General features: G+C 45.0%; 1 protein-coding gene across 3 annotated transcripts in view; it reads right to left on the minus strand.

Moving 5' to 3' along the window:
* Window positions 1-21,545, minus strand: part of CENPU (centromere protein U) — a 797,426-nt gene that overhangs the window by 292,111 nt on the left and 483,770 nt on the right. For all 3 annotated transcript variants that reach the window (XM_069631498.1, XM_069631499.1, XM_069631497.1), the window contains 2 exons: window positions 5,531-5,645; window positions 3,862-3,940 (listed from right to left, as the gene is read on the minus strand). In XM_069631498.1, the coding sequence (XP_069487599.1) occupies window positions 3,862-3,940; window positions 5,531-5,645 (194 nt within the window). The remainder of the gene's footprint in view (window positions 1-3,861; window positions 3,941-5,530; window positions 5,646-21,545) is intronic.

Genomic DNA, 21,545 nt, shown 5'->3' on the forward strand with positions numbered 1-21,545 from the left:
TATTCTCAAATTACCAATGTTTTTGTTGCTATAAGGTACTTCACTTTTGTCATAACTTTAAGCTTCCTGTAAAAATGACTGGTATGGTTTATGACCCTCTATGTGCACAGAACTCACCCAGAATGAGGGTACGATGTGACAGCCCACCCCCTTACAGAGGGAGCTATAAAGAAATCCACATTAAAGCAAGAGACAAGAAAAGCCCGGCCCAGAGAAACCGGGAGAGGGAGAAGAGAAGTCTGCAGTAACAATGAAGATCGGGAAACTCCTACTGGGAGGAGTGGCAGGAAGAGGAACGCGTACACCAGGCGAGTACCAGACGTGGCGAAGGGAACGGCAGCTGAGCCCGCAGAATGCCTACAGCCCAGCCGGTCCAGCAGCCAGAAATGTCCGACCCAGAGGAGCAACATGGAGCACCCGCTGCCGGAGAAGTGGAGAACCGGTGTAGTGATACGCCCGCACCAGGGCTTTGCAGGAAGGCCAAAGGAAGAGAAGGCAAGCTCGCCCGCGGCTCGGGTCCTGTAGGGAACCAAAGAGGTTGTGCTGCAGCAGTCAAACTAACAGATTCTCCTGAGGAGTACTGTTAAGACGTGGCCTTCTGAGTGGACTAAATACCTCCGTGCCCAAGCACCAGTCAGGGAATTGAAGCAACTTGCTAACCAGTTATTGGGGCCATAGGTGGACTGGAACTGCAGCACTGGATTCCCAGGCAAATGGAAAGGAAGGACAATGTTACAACACTATTATGAAGAACAACAGAGTAAGAAGACAGGCAATTAACCTACCTAACTGGGGACCAGTAGTGGAACAAAAAAACCCAGGAACAGGAAAAACCTCCCCTCTGGAGATGAAATGCACAGGATGGAAAAGTACAATCAAATGTTCCAGCAGCAAGTTCCAGGGAAGTAATCCGGGTAGAAAAATCCAAAGTCCCTTTTCAAGTGAGTCCAGGTCAAGAACACAAGGTAAGTCCAGTAACAACCTAAGAGGAAATTTCCAGGGTCAAAAATCCAGAAGAAAAGTAAACATGGAATTCAAAAACCAGGGAATATCTAAAATGGAATCCAGTAGACAGAGCCAAGGTCAAAAGCAACAACAACAAAAAAAATATCAGAATCAAGAGAACAAAACACCAAAGCTACTCACAGGAACAGCTGAGAAGCAATGAAAAACTGATGTGTGATCCTTTTATAGCCACTTCCTGGTTATTCAATCACGTGACATTGTGCTGGTCATGTGACTGGGAGAACGAGTATGCCGGGCGTCTAAGAGGCGCCATGGCAACCTCCAATGATATCGCATTATGTGCTGTGACCACGCAACCCCAGGCGAGCCGCCGAAAACCCCACCGCGCCGGGTGCGGGGAGGGGGGGGTGTTCAGGGGCTTTGCAGGAAATACCATGACGTCCCAAGAACCCCCGTGGGCATGGCAGCGAGGCCACAAGACGGCACCGGAGTCGGAGCAGAAGCGGGAGGGTGGTAGAAGCCAGACTCCGGAACTGCAGCCAAGGTAACTTCCTGACAGAGTCCCCACTTAAATGCCCACAACCCTGTTGACACGAGTGGTGATCCAGGACAGAGGCATGGCTGCAGGCCAAGGCTAGACAAAGGATACACACAAAGCATAGTATCAGGCAATGTTCTATGGGTACTGTGCAGAGGGGCACTGCACCAACAGGGCAACACCTCCTGATATGCCCTTTAGTTCCAGTGGGGATTAGTGGTGTTCCTTGGGCATGGCCAGAGCCCAGTACCCACAAGATATGTCACGTGGCAGGGCAGTAAAAGGGGAGTCATGGATAGGACTCAAAATATAAAAGCTATGATTAGCAACGTAATCATAACTTGTCCCTCCCATGCACCACTCATGACCTTACACATGACTACACAGTATCACCAGTGACATCACTGATGATACCACATATGAAGTTAATACGGCCATGGCGACTGCCTCTAGACATACCCCAAATGCAATAGCTTTGGCCGTAATACCCATAAGTGCATTACCTCTGACAATAGTACTCAAAGGGCACAGCCTCTGCAGAGGGGATGTTGTAAAGATAGTCCGCTTTTAAAAAGATTTTCTCCACTTCTACAACTGGGTAAGTGACTTAAAATAAGCTACTCTTCTTAATCATATAAAGGATATTTTTCCAAGTTGCATTAGCATCTCTAACTATTCCACTAGTGTATATATTGTTTGGAAGCCGAATCATGGGTACTTCTTGCCAACACTTTGTACCATCAAGGCTACCTTAGGAATATGCTGGCACAGACTATGGATTGAATGCAATAAGTAGTTGTCGTTTCCATCTTAATTTCTTTTCTTCCCAATGGTGCTAAGACACCCTACGGTTTAAGAAAATAAATGTCATGACATTGAAACAGTGCCTCAACCCACACCTATGAAAGAAATTATGATGTAACATGCAACTGACTTTCCTCTTACTTTACAAACTCTTGCTGTATATGGGGCCAGCTACAACAGGAGGCAAAGGAAATGCCTAAATATAGATACTCCACTGGTTGGTTTTCCATTCTGGCAAGGGTCCACATAGTCATGTCGCTCTAACCCATCAAAAGAACATCGTTTTGGTATTCCAAGGATTTACAACATTTAAATAAAGCATATCAATTTCTTTCTCTGGATATAAATGCACAGTTCCTTAGGCATTCATTCCAACCAGACTATTTTCTGTGCACAAAAATGGATAGCATCCATTTGGTCACAAATTATGTTATATGCCCACCAAAACCCACAAAAAAGTACAAAGCTTGTGACAGAACTTGTCTCACTGCAAATGCAATATTGAAAATCCTAGATCCAGCCCACCCTCATCTTTGTGTAAGAGAAGTGGTGCCCTGATTCACAAGTTGTACAAGGGCCACCTGATTTGTGCATCCCCACTTTCTTTATTATGACTAAGAGCAGACTACAATCAACATAGTCAACTGCTAAGGCCAGGTCTGAAAATAAAGTAAATATGCACCTTTCAAGGAATTGCGTTTATTTTTGCATATTTTGGGATGTCTAGAAGTCCATGGTCGTATATCAATGCTGGAATCTTGCTTGGGTACTAGGAAGTATTAATTTCTGTACATCTATATTAGGACAACAAAGTAAACGCATTTTCAAGAACAACTATTCACTTCATCTGGGAAAATAGCTGACATTGTAAGTAACAAAAAAAAAATATAAATACAAGACAATGATGCAGACATGTGCCCCATTCCAACAAGCACAGAGAGGAATCCCCATTCTTTCCTTTGCATTAGGAGAATGGAAGTCCGTGGGATCACTAGTCAGACACGATTATAATGTTATCAACTTGTTTGAGACATAATGCAAATACAAAGTATGGAAGGATTGGTTTTGCTAAAAACAAGTCAAAGTATATCTAAAATATTGATGTTGTGGGTATCTCTATATGCAAGACAGTTATTTGACAGAAGAAATAACCAGAAAGAATCATTTGCCGTTAGGAGAGCTCAACATCCAAATTAAATGAACAGACACGACCAATAACTAAACTAAAATAATAAACTAAAATAACAATAACAAAATTAAATCGGATAAAAGCCAAGTCCAACATTATTCAGTCTCTCAAGACGTCCACCTTTAAGTTGGTTAACTGTATACACATACAGGTTTTTTTCTCTTTCACTCCTCACCTGTTTTACAGTGTAATCATGACACAACGTGTTAAACTTCTCCTGCATCAAAATGCCCTTGCATTTGCTAATGTGGTCTCTTAAAATTGATTGATCAAATATAAGGCATCAAGTAAATTCTGGGAGGCATTAAAGGAAAAAACATATCCGCACACTGGCACAAAAAATGTTTTGACGTGGACTACTTACAGTTCCAGTGAGCTGTTCCTTGCAACTAGCGAAGAAGCAGTCAATAGCTTTCATATACGCAACAGATTCCACTGTGTGTCTAAGGAAGAAAAGAACAGACTCAGTAGAAAGATACACTGGTATGCCACTGGCGTCGAGACTAAAGCTATGATACATGTAAGAAGTACCCAACTCAAAGGAAATGGCAACGTTGCCCTTAAAAATCGTCTGTGGAAGTCAGAACAACTCAGTCTAAACAAACCATTTTGACACTGTATCATAGTGTTGTTTACTGCTGAAAGTTGAGCATTTATTTGGAACAATAAAAATGACAACGTTTTGCCAATCCAAGTATTTTTTTTTACAGCTCATGAAAGGAGCAAATCGCCATTTTCTGGAGGCGAACACATTCAATATAATTGTGTAGAATTGATGTAGAATACCAAGTGTAACAAAACACATTTACATTGAATACTTCCGAACACAAAATCATCGTCTAGCTAAGACATCAAACAGCCAGTTAAAATACAATAGTATTGATCTGACATACTGTACACAGAGGTCACTGTTTTGGTGCTATCCAAGGCACAATTAACCGTATCAAACATTTTTCGTAGGCCTGTGATAGGCTTGGCCACAGCAAATGACCATTCCTGCCCCTCACCACAGGCTCACTCCCACCTTGAGGCCTATACTCACTTGAGGGTCATCCCGGCCCTGAGACTCATCCCCAATTTAGGGATAATTCCTGCATCGAGGCATATGCCCATCAGGAAGAAAACCCCCTTTGAGGCCCAATCCTACCCGAGGCCTATTCATGCACCTCACTAGGGTTAGAACCAAGTAACTATTTCAAATGATGGATCATTTATTCAACCAAAAAAATAATTCCAGCTACGGATATCCAAAACAGAAAATATGCTTTTTTAAAACTTTGTTTTGTATAAAACACAACATAAAACCAAAGTACATTAGAAGGGTATTAAAAGGTCACTTAGAAGTAATTTGTCATATAAAGCAGTCAGAATGTAGTCTTGTTTTTTTTATAGGGTACAGAATTCCTCTGTGACGTCTATTGTTAATTCATACAAAAAAACAGGCACTGAACACTTTCGTACACCAATTTACTCGTGTAATGAGGTTTATACAGCTTTTTTTAAACTAAAAATATACGTTTGTTTAAAAAAAGTGCTTCATTTCTTTGTGAAAATGTGTGCATTTGACTTTGTAAACAGCATTTTCTTTTTTTAATTACTGCTCTTCTCTTTAATTAGTTGCGAAATTGCCATGCCAGTAAGCACATGCAAAACATAACACTGCAAGAAAATTGAGTCAAAATATCATGAGTATTTGCATATGAACAAACATGAAAGTCACTATCGAAAAGTAGAGGAAGTCATGTATTATTTAATTAGGGCATTCAATTGCGTGTTCTCCTAAAATCTCCAAGTGAAGGACAAAGCCTGCGGTTTCAAAGACATGTCAACTTACCAAAGGTAAACTGCAGCTTTTTAGGTCTAGTTCTTAAACAGTTTGCATCAATTCCTCAATTACCTCTAGCCACAGGACCTAGTGCAGATAAAGCAGCAAAGATGCAGTACTAGGCCACTGCCAGTATGCCCACACGATTGAGGATGATTGTGCTTCTACATACACCACTCAAACCATACATCAAAATCATTGCATTTACTTGTAATTTTTTATGATGCTTTGAAACTCCTGCAGAACAATGTCGAATTCTGTGACATCTCTGAAGGATCTCTTTGCACCATCTGGGCACCAAATCTTCATAGAGGCGTCACCACCTGTTGGAAAGAAGTGCTTCTTTGTTTAAATAGTTTAAATTTAACATCACGCAAAAAAGATTTGAACCACGAGACAAACCAACTTCTTGTGAGGACTTGCATCCCTTTCCCACACTTTACTAAAAGGACACTTGAGATAGTGGGACCAAATGCATCATGGCTTTTAACTTCACTACTTGCTCAGTAAACCTCTTAACAGACATATATTTCTCGAGTTCTTCTCCCTTGTATAGAGACATGTGGCAATTCATATCAAAACCCAATACACTAGCAGAATGTTTCCGCATATTGTGCATCAACAACAGAACACTGAGAGCTCACATTACAAGGGAAGTAACTTTCATTACCTTCATTATATTAACCACAAACTGCATCAAATTCTAATATCCCCTCTGCATTAAAAATAAAAGTCAAGTTATTACTACTGTAGTAACTTGTTTACTTTCAGGCGTTCATGCCCCTTTTCTTCATGCACCCAGAGCATGTGACAAAGCTTAACAAGCACTGGCACAGCCAAAACATTTGGCTTTTGTAAAGGCAACTCAGAATGTGCACTACCCAACACTCTCAGTTGAAGGATCTGATCTTTTCACACCCGGTATGATCGAAGCACTGAGATGTTGGCAGCGATAAGCGGTCATCTACAGATGTGCCTGGGATCATTGATCTCCTCTTATCTCATGAGGCCCCCCTGCCACATTGGCATGCACTCACCTGCAGTATGCACTCATTTGCATTGCGCTACTTGCCATGCACAAGTACATACAACCATCATGGACTGAAAGCAATGTGTTACCAAGTCAAGTCAATCGCCTTGATTATCGGTCATAAATGACAACTAGCTACTTGGTGGCTAGGCCAAAAATGAGCCAAATCTATAAACTTGACCATTCTGTTGTTCGACCCGGGTCCTTGAGAAATTAATACCGTTTACTGCACTGTATCATCGCCCTATTTTCCTGGGCCATGTACCACGTACAGCCATCCATACAGAGATTTCTCGGTTGAGCTGCGTTTTTACAGTGAACCATTGGCAATCCATATTCTGAACATGCCATTAAAAGCCCTGAAGCCCCCCAGAGGCAATGAGACCTAACTGAACACTAAAGAAACTTTTGCAAAAGCATCCATTATGCCTCATGTATGAAATTATCTGATTGAATGTAATCTCTTCATTAAATAATCCAAACTCTGAATGGCTTGATATTGAAATATCATGTAATTAATGTTAAACATAACAGGATCTAATACTTTACTTAAAAAAGAAATTAGCTAATGCTAAGGAGCTTCTGAATGTATGCTGCCATGTGAAAGGGTAACATAATAAACTGAGAAACTTGTATTTTAGTTTTCTACGAGGCAATGAATGTGTAATACAAATCATGTGATAGATTGAATTAAATATGTTGATATGCATATACTTTTAGACTGCCAGTACCAGTACAAATGACAAAAAAGAGCATTTTCCTTTTACAACCTCCCCCTTCCTCTTTGTCTTGAACCGGACCTCATCAAATTCCATATGCTCCTCAAGACTTTCTTCTTCATTTCCTCCTTCCCTCCTCGGTTAACCTTACAGTTGCTGCGATAGGTGACCAGGGCTCTTATGTGTCCTCAGGGCCCTGGCCTCCCACACCTAATCGCCTCAGCCTCTACTTATATACAGCACTTGCCTCTGCACCCACTGACCTACGTCACTGTGGTCGGCACTTACCCGCATATTGCAGCACAATTGCTCCTTAGCACTTACTTTACTTGGCACGTACATCCGCTGCTCACCCATGAGCCCGGACACTCCAGCACTTACCCCCACTCTTCTCTCTCTGCACTTGCATGTTCTGAATACTCACAAGGCCTAGTACGTTCGTCTTTATCCTCCAGTTTATTTATTGTTTTTTACTGTTATTCTCAATCCCATGTTCCCTCCCTGCTACCATGTGGGGGCTTTGAAACACATTTACTTGTCGTAAAAGCGCTTAATAAATGCACAATAAATATAAATAAATAACCACAACATTGTCAAATTAGTTTGAATTCTAACCTGTATGTTTGTAAATGGGTCAGTTTTCTTAGAACAGGGAATTCCATAGGCCCCTTTATTATTCACTTTTATAAATGCATAAAAGGCTAATGGGCACAGCTGTTTTATTTGAGATAAAGGCCTGTGTTCAAAATATGAAAAAAACAGCCAAAATTAATTTCAAAATGAAGATTTTCATGGTCATATTTTTATAAACTTATCTGGAAGCCCGCCCTGGCAAGATAATGATAAAAGCATTGTCAGTCAGCAATGGTGCTTTCAAACAAACCAATGTCTACACAGACCCTGGCCAGTGTTGAGATGGATTTCTAGAATTTGGCCTGGTAGAGAGACTTTAGGAGGCCACCCTAGTTATAGTGAACAGGGAGCTCAGAGAGGCTAGCAACAACACAATCAAGGTAAACGTGGAGAGCAGTCAAAGCTATTCTCAAGAGATTCTTAGTGGGGTCTTCACTCTACGAGTCCACACCGTGAAGCACATGATAATTAAATTTAAATAGGAATGCGTAAAAATACAAATGTTTATTCAAGGCCTTTGCACACACTAATAAATGAAACTAGCAGGTGATATTATCGCACAATACTCAATAACATATATACATTCACCACAGGTTCTTAAAATGCATTCAGATGAACCAAGTCACAAGTGAATTCTCCTAAATTCAGCAGTCAATCCCGAAGATGATTAGGGCCCTGTGCCCAAAAGTCACAGGAGCCACAATGCCACCACCCCCAGAATGTAGTCGCTGTAGGTACTCTCTAATTGTACTTGTGTTGGTGATTGTTTAGAAGAAGATATTGAACAAGGCTACTAGATAAGTAATTTGTGTTCTCATCTTTCAGAGGATTCGGCCCAGGTTTGATGACCAAAAGTCAGCGGAATGCAATGTTAAGATACATATGGGCTGGTTCCCAATGTTATCCTATGCAGGGCAGTGGGAGTCAAATGCATTTGCATTTACCTACCCCCCTAATTCCGATTTTCCCAGATGACTTGATGGGCCAACTGGGGATCACTGGAGGTTGGATTTCCAGCTGTTTAAGTGAGAGGTGCCCAGGAGCTGTGGGTGCAAGGATTATTCCGGTCATGAACAGATGCAACCTCTGGCGATGGAGAACTGCAACATTCACCAATGCAGGCCTCTTCAGGACACTTCACAAGATGGGGGAAGGAGAGGTACAGCGAATGCCACCGCACACAAATGATAGCAGGCGTCCTTGCAGTCGTGGTTGAAGAAGCTTCTCTAGGAAAGGATCCCATGATGTTGGGATGCTGAAATTGAGAGAGAATGCGTCTTGTACCACAAGCTGGTGACCACCAAAGTTCCAGGTGCAACTGCGGAACGGAGAAGCTTCTGGTGAGGTAGCCCATGAGAGAGCTGGTCAGTCCACCGGGTGATCCAGGGGCACCTACAAAGGCTCAGGAGGGATGCCTCCTTGAGAAGCCATCAAGACTAGTTGGTCCCACTAGTCCAAGGGCTGAAGCACTGCTCATGGTCTTCGGAGATCTGGTAGTGCAACCAGGCTTCACTGGGCAGATGCAAGAAGGGTTGCCAGGCCTCCTCAAGAGTCTTCTCCGGATCTTCAGTCGGCTGTTCGTCTACGAGGGATTCTTGGCTCTAACACAGATCTAAAGAAATGGCTTCAGGAGTCCTCTTATCATCCAGAATTCAGCCTGGAAGCAAGTCCAAGCACATCAATGGTACATTCAACAGCCAGTAGTTGTCCAATTAGGGACAACTATTAGTTTCACTCCTGCAACACACCTAGACTCTCTGGCCCCACAGATGTGAAACAGGACTAGACAGTCCCATCCACTTACTGGGCGACAGACACAGACATACACACACACACACACACACACACACAGACACGCACACACACACACACACACACACACACAGACACGCACACAAAAATAACGCAAACAATTGTCTTTATGCACATGTAAAAGTAACCACAAATCCCAAGTGTAAAAAGCTAGGATGATACAAAAGTATCCCCACTGCATTGCAACATGCTGTGTGCAACGTTAAAAGGTTATGAAAAGTAAAAGACAAAATGGTAAACACAGTTTCCCAGTACTGATAGTCGGAAGGACTGATTGAGTTTCCCCATAACAAATGAGCAAAAGGAGGGTGAAGTGAAGCTGAAGGCTTAACTTCCCCTCAAAAAGTCAGAACAGGTTCGAAAACAAAGCAAAGGAATGTCAAAAGGTCAAAGGCTTTTGGACAGAATTGATATCAGAAATGAAAAAGATATTCCCAGACGCGGACCTAGCAGGAGAGAGGGTTTGGCTGTGCGGACTGAGAGACCAACAAACCCAAAAATATACCAAGGCACAACGGAGAAGTTTCATGGGCCTGGTTATCGCAGCATGGGCTACAATCGCGCAGAACTGGAAGAAGCAAGACCCACCATTGATCTTCACTTGGCTACAAAAAGTCTGGTCGCAAATAACCATGGAAAGAATCACCCATAACCTGCAGGGTACTCGGGACTCCTTCACGAAGGAATGGGGGGGGGGTAATAGACTATCTACAGTCGGACTATATGATGCAGTGGTGCCCACACACCATAAGAATAACGGACATCTTCACATCATAGAAGCTGGATGACAAGGAACTCAGCTAACTCTTCCTGAAGGGGGTGGGCATGGGAGGGGGGTGGAGGGACGTTTGGGGGGATTGTTGACACCTTGTGTTTAAATGAAAAACTAATAAAAAAAACAACTTTAAAAAAAAAAAAAAAAAAAAAAAAAAAAAGATTGGAGGTCAAAAGAAATTATGGAGGGAAAGTTGCCAAAAGAGAAGTCTTTCCTTACAGACTACGACCTGGCAGAGCAATATGGCCCCATTAATATTTTGTGTCTGTTCGATTAAACAACCTAATAAAATAATCCTCTAATCAAAGCAGCTAATGTTTCTAATGATAGAGTATGTCACATGCAATGGAAATGCAAGTTAGTGAATATATATAACAAAACCCTATTGAAAAATGTGCTGAACAAAACAATGTATTTAGAGGACAAGATGGAAATACATTTTTGGCTGCAATTTTAGAACCGCTTGTCTGATTTGAACAATAAAAATAGAACTGAATTCAGTGGCACATGGAAAGGAGAATAACATTGATATAAAAAGCATATACTAAAATGTACATTTTCCTAATACATTCACACATGTTGATAACTCTTATGCATGCAGCCTCAAAACAAAGGATGTCTCTGAATTCATAATATCCTTGCAAATCGGACAATACAACTCTTATTAATGGCTCATGCATACCAGTAGTAATCAGAAAAATAACTATTTCAGTCCATTTTTAATTTCACATTCCAAAGGGGAGGGCAAACTCATGCTTTGATTATCCCTAATAACAGAGAATTCAATGGCAAAGTAAAGATGGGTATGACTGAAGAAAAACTATCACATGATCTGTCCAATCCAAAATGGATGTGTCAAATGATGATGCATAATGCATGGGTGGACTTTCCTGGGTATTTAAACATACAGAGAGAAGAGGTTTGGAAAAGCAGAAAAAAAAGAGCATCTTCGACAAGTGAAATCAGACTGGGGCTCCACCTGGAAAAAGCTGATGGGAAATCACCTTAATAAGACCTTTTCCAGATAGATGGGGATAGTTCAGAGAAGTTATCACAACCTCAAAAGTAGTCTACTTGCTCATGTCCTTGATACCAGGTGCACTGTAGAGTTGTGAAGTTATGGCCTGTGTAAATAATTGCCAATTACTGTCTTTGTACTTGATATGATATTATATTTATATCACGCTCGTACACACGTGGTTCAGAGCGTGACAAGGCAAGGGAGGGGAGCAGGGGAGCAGGGGAGAACAAAACAACGATCCTACTAGGCCCAGTGACATTGAGAATGCACAAGTGCATGGGAAAGGGAAAAAGGGGGAAAAGTGCACGGAAGGGGGGAGAAGTGGAAAGTGTGGAATAGAGGAGAAACAGATAAATATTAATAAATAAACTAAATAAGGCGATAAGCGGTGTTGCAAGTACTGGGTTTAGCCGACAAGGCATATCTTATAAGTGCAGAAGAAAAGCAGGGTGGGGGACTGTATGGTTAGAGATACAGACCCCAGCGCAGGGCAGGGGGTTGCCCGGAGGCAGTGCAGGGGGGTGACAGGGTGAGCAAGTACCTGGGCCCAGGGGACAGAGGGTGACCAGGTGCACAGTGCTGAGAGTGAAAACTGATCAGCAGGGGTGAAAGTGGGCAAAGGCAGAAGCAAAGAGGAAGGTCTTGAGGTGCTTCCTGAAATGGAGATGGTTCTCCTCAGGTTTCAGAGTGGCAGGGAGGCTGTTCCAAAGGGAGGCCCCAGCGAAGACAGAAATCTACCCCAGCTCGTTTCTTTGAAAAACGACTGACCCTGAGGGAGTTAGAGGTAGAGGAGTGAAGAGCTCGAGAGGGGAGGTATTTACGGAGGGATAGTGGAAGGTATTTTTGACCCAGGCCCCAGAAAGCCTTGTGGACAACACAGAGGGTTTTAAAGGAATGTAATACAGTGTAAAAAAACAATCTACCAAGCAGCATGGAACAAAGGAAGCTCTTAAAAGTAACATTCAACACCTATCAGTCTCACTTGGTTCTACAAAATGGCTGTCACCATAACAGGGCTTTGACACTGGTGCATTCATTTTGCACAACGGAGGAGCTGGTTGACACCAGAGCCACTCTAGAATGTATCTTCAACATCTCTAGTGGAATGCTTAAACTCTGTCTATCTAGACTTCAAATGGGGGGAACAGTTGGTTTGATTGTCCAAGAAGGGAGTCGATTTATTTCTATTTTTTAAAATAGAAAACGCAAATATGCATTTTGTTACGCTAGACAAGTGTTACGTTTAACTTAAAAACCTGTTCGTTGGTCTCTGGGTCATCTGAAGTGAGGATGTTTATGCATGCCTTTATTGATGTAGCTACAAAAAGCTTTAACAATGTTAAACCACTGTTAAATCAATGTATAACCACTGAAGTGAACACTACACTTGGACAGTTACTGTAATCATGCTTACTGGTCCCAATATCTCTCAATTACAGCTCTTGCCAGCACCATAGCTAGTCGTAAAATGTTAAAAAAGCAACTATCACAGGTCGCTTACGAACAGAACCTTGTTGAACTGGTCATTCTGGTGAACACTCTGTGTGCGCAGTGCGTTTTGCTACAGGAGATGCTGTGCTGCAGTCTGCCTTACTTGACTCTGCCTGGAGGTATTTCCAGAGTCTTTTCTCCCTTTCCGTGTCCCTGTCCGGAAATGAGACTTAAAACATGCTACTCACGCGGAGCGCGCACAGTGCGTTTGGTGTTAAGGGCTGAAGGGTGCACCCGGCGGGGGCCAGCCAATTGAGGACTTGGAGACCACCCACCACATCACACCTCCTTCAGCGTAACTAGGGTGAGTCTAAACCATTGCACTGCCATTACTCCTGTCTGCTTATCCTGTGTATTCATTGATTAGCATATTGGTGCTTGTGACGGACACAACTCTCGTTCCATACTCCACTGATAAGGCGATCCATAAAACAACTTAGGCGGTACGCCTCCACTTATTTATATTCAATCTGAAGTGCTGCACAACTTCAGTCATAGTCACGCAACCCGCCAAACGGGCTGTGTTGGCTACACAAAGTCATATGGCCTCTATTGAGCAGCTCAGTGCAGAAATGGATGTCATCTCAACTGAAGAGCTTGCCTCTGTTAACGTCAATGAAAAAAACTCCACTCCATTTGACTCTAACCAATCCACACCTCTCTCTGCCCAGGAAGAAAGTGCGAGAGGATCCGGGCATGCATGCCCACAACGAACAGTGAAACTAGTAGATAAGTCATCAAAAAAGAAACCCTCAGTAAAGATGTTGCCCATAACAGACTAGGTACACAAGCAGAATGTGACCGAGAATGAGGAGTTAAATGAAGTGATCGACCTCTGCTCTGATCATTGTTCCAACTTGGTGGAGGAATTCAAAGATGAATTTACAGCTGCTGCACCTTGCCTTGGCCCCCAGACCATTGGGACGGTCGTAAGTGTGCAGAGGTTTCCTTCCTGCTGCCCTCCTCCCCTATGCCCACGTTCTCCTCACCTGAGCTGTTGGATTCGCTGGTTTCCTGGAGGCGTCGCCGGGTGAGGTAGTCTCTTTTCTTTTTGGGATGCACTTGCTTGCACGGAGAGAAGCCACAGTGACAGCTAAGGAACAGCTGTCCTGTGGCTCCCTTTCCGGAATCAAGCCGGAAAGGGAAAAAACCCCAGAGGGAAAAACCCTTGATGAAGGACAGGCTCTTCTTTAGAAGTCAAATCCCCAACGGTGCTGACTGGAGGGGGTGGAGAAAGTTCCAACCGGAGGACGTAAGGAGCGATGTCACAGAAGGTAAATTGCAGTCCAGTAGATGGAGATTCTGGACGAGTGAAAAGGAGTAGAAGACTCCACCGGAAGAAGCAGCCGTCCTTACTGTGCAGGGAGGAGAAGGAGGCGGTGAATGCACCAGGTCCAGGAGCGCCGGGAGCAGGTAAGAGCGCTACGGAGACCCGGGTAAAAGGGAAAGACCCTGAGGGTGAGAGAAAAGAGAGCGAGCGAGAGATAGCGAGAGAGAGAGAGAAAGAGAGGCTCCGTAGAGCCGGAACCGAACACGAGAGAAAAAGTAAATAAGCCAGGCACGGCAGGGAGCCGTAGAGAGAGGAGGAGCAGAAGAGGGAGGAAAGCACAACAGTGCAAAGTATCGCCGAAGCGAAATAGCTAGTCACTGGCAGAACCGAAGGGAGCCAGAAACTCAAAGCGAGAGGGACCCGGAAACAGGAAGCGTTCTGAATCGAGGGTTGCAACGCAACGCATCTCCTGTGGGCGGAGCTTAAATACTGCACGGAGCTGTGCATAAGGAAACAAAAGAGGGACTAAAACCCTCTATGTCGGTTTTGCCAATTCCAATGAGCAAGAATCAGCCAATCTCGTCCTCTGCCATAACTGCGGACGACAGTGTTCCCCTCCTAGATCGCAACCACCCCGGCTTCCCGGGGTGTAAGCGATGGAACTTGGCGAGCAGCTGAGGAGCATTTATTTGAGAAGCCGGTTCCCATGAGTCCTCCGACTCTGGGTACCCCTTCCAGGATAAAAGATATTCCAGCCTGCCTCGAGAGAACCTGGAGTCCCTGATGGCTGAGACCTCATACTCATCTGGTCCAGGATAGGGAACCAGAGTTTGCCGAGACTGCGATCTTCGGTAAGAATCTGGGACGTGAGGTTTGAGAAGGGAAGAGTGAAAAACAGGATGAATGGGTTTGAGAGAAGGGGGAAGCTGTAGACGATAGGCCACAGGGTTAATCTTCGAGAGAATAGAGAAAGGACCCAGAAACCTAGGAGACAGTTTAGAAGGCCTCACCCACTTGGGCAAGAATTTGGTTGATAGCCACACCTTGTCCCCTGGTGACCATGTAGGGCACTCCTTGCGATGTCGGTCTGCTTTCTTCTTATTCCGCTTCCTGCTGTTTTCCAATTTTAGTATGGCAGAACTCTGAGCCTCTTGGATGTCTCGAATAACCTCCTCCGCAGCTGGGGAGTTAGAGAATTGTGGAACATTAGGAATGATAAATCGGGGGTGAACCCCGTAGGTGCAAACATTCCGGTGGCAGAATGTTTGGCATTATTGTAAGAGTATTCCGCTGTGGGAAGTAAAGAGACCCAATTGTCCTGGTGTTGGGTGATGAAGCACCTAAGGTACTGCTCCAGAGTGGCGTTGAGTCTTTCGGTTTGGCCGTTGGTTTGTGGATGAAATCCCGAGGAAAGTGCTCTCTCGATTCCTAACCGTGCACACAACGCCGTCCAGAATTTTGAGATAAACTGACTACCTCGATCCGAGATTATCTTGTCCGGCAGGCCGTGAAGTCTGAAGACATATCGTGCAAAGGCCTCTGCCATCTTAGTGGCTGTGGGAACTCCCGGAAGGGGTGAAAAATGTGCCAATTTGGAAAAAGTGTCCACTGTAACCATTATACAGGTACACCCCTCGGAGACTGGGAGGTCCACTATAAAGTCTGTGGAGATGAGCCCCCACGGTCGAGTGGGAAGTTCCGCTTGTGTGAGGAGACCTAAGGGCTTGCCTGCGGCATATTTAGATATGGCACAGACCGGACACGAACTGACATGCTGCAGTATTTCCTTTCTCATACCTGGCCAAAGGAAGGACCGTGAAAGGATTTCTAGGGTGGTCTCTGCCCCTCGATGTTCTGCAAGGTGAGATTCATGACCCCAATACAAGATCCTCTTGCGCAGTGGTCCTTCTGGGATGAACAACCTCTTTTTATAGAATAACCAGCCATCTTTGACTTTAAAGTCAGAATCTGAGGAGAGCTGGGGCAGGTGATCCATGGTAGCGGTCTTCACGTCTTGGAGAAAAGAACCTATCATCGCCAAGATCTGATTACGGTGGAACATCGGCTCAGCTTTGATCAATGCTCGTTCGTTGCGGGAGTCCTTGCGAAACAATGCGTCCGCCAGCTGATTATGAGTTCCCGGAAAATAGGTGATCTGGAAGTCATACTGTCGGGAGTTAACACATTCCATCTCTTGTAATGCCTTCAGGTTCTTGTGGTCAGTGCGGATTAAGAATTTGTGTCTGGCCCCCATGAGGATGTGTCGCCATTCCTCGCATGCCAATTTCATGGCGAGCAATTCTTTTTCCAGAACAGAGTAGTTTAGTTGGCTGGGAGAAAGCGTCTTGGACAGGTATGCCACCGGGTGTTCCACTCCCTGCAATTTCTGTAGCAGAACTGCCCCTATGGCAATGGCTGAAGAATCGGTTTCAAAGATAAACGGTAAGGATTGATTGGGATGCTGTAGAATGGGACCGGAACAAAAAAGACCTTTGAGATGACCAAAACTCCTTTCTGCCGCGGTAGACCAGGAAAAGGAGAGAGCTTCTTTGAGTAGTCGCGTTACGACCTCCGAGAAATTGGGGATAAACCTTCGGTAGTAATTAGAAAGACCTAGGAACCTTTGGACCTCTCGAACCGAGGTGGGGGTTGGCCAATCTAGAATTGCCCGGACCTTGTCCTGATCCATAGCAATCCCCTCTTCTGAAAGAATATACCCCAGGTAGTGCACCGTGGGAACTGCAAATCTGCATTTTTCCACCTTGACCTTCAATTTGTTCCTTTGTAGACGATCTAACACTTGTCTGACCTGTTCGATATGAACCTCCATGTTGGGAGAAAACACCAGGATGTCATCCAGGTAGATGATGACTGAAAGAGATAGCAAATCGGAAAACAATCGGTCCATGAACCTCTGAAATGCAGCTGGTGCGTTGACTAGCCCAAACGGCATTACCTGGTATTCATATAGGCCGAAAGGGGTGCGAAAGGCTGCCTTCCACTCGTCTCCCTTGGTGATGCGGAGCAGATGATAAGCATTCCGAAGATCGAGTTTAGTGAAAACTTTGGCACCTTGTACAGCCTCAATGATGTCCGAAATGGGAGGCATGGGATACCTATCCCGAATAGTGACCTTATTGAGACCCCGGTAATCAATACAGGGACGGAGCTCCGTGGTGTCTCTTTTTTTGATGAAAAACAGGGGGGCACCTGCTGGTGATTTAGAAGGTCGTATGAGTCCATTCTTCAAATTTACGTCTAAGTACTGCCGCAGGACCTGTTTCTCCGACTGAGTGAGGGAAAACATCCTACCAAACGGAACCAGGGCATTGGGTTCCAGATCGATAGAACAGTCTTCTGGCCGATGAGGTGGCAGACTAGCATGGGGGCATTCTTGGAAGACTTTGAAAACCCTGAACAGAAACTGGGTAGGACGTGGATACCAATGTGGTTTTCTGTGCATATCTTTACCGGCTGTAGATCACCCCTACTTTCCAGCGGGAAACAGCTGGAAGTACAGTATGGGGAAGTGAAGCTCAGTTGATTCTCCGTCCAGTTTATCAACGGATTGTGTCTGCGAAGCCAAGGAATGCCTAGAATGATGGGAAAATGAGCTGCTCTGATGATGTCAAAATACAAAACCTCCCTGTGATGGTTAATAGTAAGAGAGAGACCCTCTGTGGTTTGTGTGATGAGGCCAGAGGACAATGGTGAGCCATCCACACCTTCCACTTTCTGTCCTTCCTTCCGGGCCACCCTACGAAGACCCACCTTGTCGGCCCATAGGGTGTCTATAAAGTTCCCAGCTGCTCCACAGTCCAATAAAGCTAAAGTCTGTACTGGTCTGCCCTCTATGTAAAGGTGAACCGGTATTACCATGAGTCTAGAGTCTTCCTTGGATTCGGAGGAGGAAACAAAGAGGGAGACATAGGGACGATGATGAAAATCTGGAAACCCCCGGTCGCTGGTCCCTACTGGCGCCGGGGGGAAGCGTTTCCCAAACTCTTGCCTGGCAACGCAGTGCATTCTTTCAGAAGATGTTGGTCTGAGCCACAAAGTCCTTTCTCACGTCTTCGGCGTCTTTCAGCGGCTGACAGGGGAGCCCTGGTAGCACCGATCTGCATCGGTTCATCCGAAGAGGGAGCAGCAGGATGACTGGGAGAAGTGTGCGTAGAGGGGTCAGGAAGGAAACCTCTTTGCTTTCGGCGTTCTGATCTTCTTTCTTTCAGACGAAATTCGATGTGAAGGGCAGCAGCAAGCAGATCCGAGAAAGTGGGTGAGCGTGGGGATCTGGCCAGCTCATCCTTAATTTCCTCCTTCAAACCTCTCCTAAAGATAGCATATTGGGCAGTCTCTGGCCAACCTGCTCCGGCTGCTAGGGTCTTAAATGAAGAGATGTAGGACGGAACATCTAAAGAGCCCTGCTTGGCGTCCAATAATTCCTCGCAGGCTGTAAAGGATAATTCTGGCCGCTCAAAAGTTTGCTTAAGTAGGGTTTGAAACCCGGCAACATCCTGGAGGATGGGGTTCCCACTGGTAACTAATGGAGTCGCCCAGGACAATGCATTGCCAGTCATGTTAGAAATTAGGAAACCCACCTTGGCTTGATCGGTAATGAAAGTACGAGGCCGGAAGGTGAAATAGACCATACAGGCCTCTAAGAATTCTCTCACCTTCTTAGGAGAGCCATCAAACTTCCCCGAGGACAAAGCCATGGGAGGTAATTCGGGAGGAGGGGCCGGTTCCCTGGCCGACACCATCTGTTTGAGTAGAGCATTTTCAGTCTTAACTCCTTGCAGTTCCTGGGACATGGCCTGAAAGGCCTTCCACAATTCCTGTACTTGTTCCTCTGCGGACATTTTTGAACTTGTGGGCGTTGCAAACTGTGCCGAGGTTTCCTTCCTACTGCCCTCCTCCCCTATGCCCACATTCTCCTCACCTGAGCTGTTGGATTCTCTGGTTTCCTGGAGGCGTCGCCGGGTGAGGTAGTCTCTTTTCTTTTTGGGATGCACTTGCTCGTCACAGAGAGAAGCCACAGTGACAGCTAAGGAACAGCTGTCCTGTGGCTCCCCTTCCGGAATGAAGCCGGAAAGGGAAAAAACCCCAGAGGGAAAAACCCTTGATGAAGGACAGGCTCTTCTTTAGAAGTCAAATCCCCAATGGTGCTGACTGGAGGAGGTGGAGAAAGTTCCAACCGAAGGACGTAAGGAGCGATGTCACAGAAGGTAAATTGCAGTCCAGTAGATGGAGATTCTGGACGAGTGAAAAGGAGTAGAAGACTCCACCGGAAGAAGCAGCCATCCTTACTGTGCAGGGAGGAGAAGGAGGCGTTGAATGCACAAGGTCCAGGAGCGCCGGGAGCAGGTAAGAGCGCTACGGAGACCCGGGCAAAAGGGAAAGGCCCTGAGGGTGAGAGAAAAGAGAGAGAGAGAGAGAGAGAGAGAGAGAAAAGAGAGAGAAAGAGAGAAAGAGAGAAAGAGAGCGAAAGAGAGAAAGAGAGAGAAAGAGAGAGAGAGAAAGAGAGAGAGAGAAAGAGAGAGAGAGAGAGAGAGAGAGAGAGAGAGAGAAAGAGAGGCTCCGAGCCAGAACCGAACACGAGAGAAAAAGTAAATAAGCCAGGCACGGCAGGGAGCCGTAGAGAGAGGAGGAGCAGAAGAGTGAGGAAAGCACAACAGTGCAAAGTATCGCCGAAGCGAAATAGCTAGTCACTGGCAGAACCGAAGGGAGCCAGAAACTCAAAGCGAGAGGAACCGGAAACAGGAAGCGTCCTGAATCGAGGGTTGCAACGCAACGCATCTCCTGTGGGCGGAGCTTAAATACTGTACGGAGCTGTGCGTAAGGAAACAAAAGAGGGACTAAAACCCTCTATGTTGGTTTCGCCAATTCCAATGAGCAAGAATCCGCCAATCTCGTCCTCTGCCATAACGGCGGATGACAGTAAGAGCCCAGATCATTCCACAAATCGAGTGGAGCACCCGACTCCAACCATGGATACAAATACTTCTCTCTTTTCCAATCCCATGGCCAATGTTCCTTACAATTTCCGTCCTTCTCCCACAACGCAGCCCCAGAAGGAACAGGACGAGCTTCTTGAGGAGTATTTTTATCAGAATCTCTAACCACCATACCAACTAAGGCAGGTGGAACCTGCTGTAGTATTGAATATAGCAAGTGAGAGATCAGCTTTCCAAAATCAGTCTCCCCCTGACATAACAGGAGCCCAGCCCCTAAGGGGAGACACCTGTAATGACAATGGTGACATGGTCACTCAAGAGGACCTCAGCATATGCTCTCTGGTTGCAAAAAATAACAGCTCCTCAGCAACTATCTTCTCTGAACTGAAGACTGTATTGAGGCAACTACTGAATGAAAAGTGACTCTGCCAACACCAAATTGAACTTGCTCTGTTCCAATCTTGAAAAGGTCACAACTTCTCTAAACAGCATACATAAGCGTATGAACACTCAATCTAACTTATCAGATGAGCAATGATATCAACAGCTTGATCAATTGCCCTAAGATGCAATTGGAAACACATGTCCTCCCTCCTATTATACCTGCTCCTACTCCCACACAAGCAATAAAAGGACCAGACATAGACCAGAACGCATGGCATCAACGTAAACAGAAGAAAGTAATGAGGCAACCCTCAATGTACGAACATCTCTGACAAAACTAAAAGAATTCACAAAAAGATGTCTCGACTAACTCCAGTGGAGCCTGGCAATCCTCCTATGACATCTGATGGAACCAACCCCGTTCTGGAGGGTAATACCAACACACTGACTCCTAACCCATCAAAAAATGGGCAACTTTCTGCTGCTCTTAATTGTGTGTCCCATGCTCCAAAAATAGTGAACAATGACTCCACCTCAATCTTCACTGACGATACAATGGGACGCCAAAAGAATTACTGGCAGCTCCTCAACTATGCCAGCTTACCACTGAGAAGGAGAGCTTTCCCAGGGTAGCTCCATACTTGGGGAAAGATAACTGACACAGATGTCGCGGTAAGTTCATAGCAGGGGAAAAGTGGGCACTGTGAAAGCAATGAGGATTGAGAGTGTCTTTGGACATGAACAGAATTTTTATCTGAACCGATCCTGTATAATGGATCTTTTTCATAACGTCATTCCCTTCCATTTTGGGAACAGCAGAGACATAGCTCTGGTCGACATACATGAGGATGCTAGCAAGGCCACTTCAGAAGTCTACTTTTTTCACTAACACCACACTATCATATCTCCTGGACTACTGTTATTCCATCTACAAACTAGGGTATGAGTGCTTGATGGTCCCAACAAGAGATCCATTCTTGCGTTGGCCTATCACACAGGCAAATGGAGTAGCCTCTGCCCATGCTCGACTTGTTGCGCCAACTAACTTCGACTCTGGTCGATACCTCAACATTACCGCCCCTGCAATCCAATGGTTCTACTTGATTTCATCGCTGGATTTTTCATCGCAGGGTT

The sequence above is a fragment of the Ambystoma mexicanum genome, chromosome 6q (genome assembly GCF_040938575.1).
Source record: "Ambystoma mexicanum isolate Mex_15411 chromosome 6q, UKY_AmexF1_1, whole genome shotgun sequence".
NCBI classification, from domain to species: Eukaryota; Metazoa; Chordata; class Amphibia; order Caudata; family Ambystomatidae; genus Ambystoma; species Ambystoma mexicanum.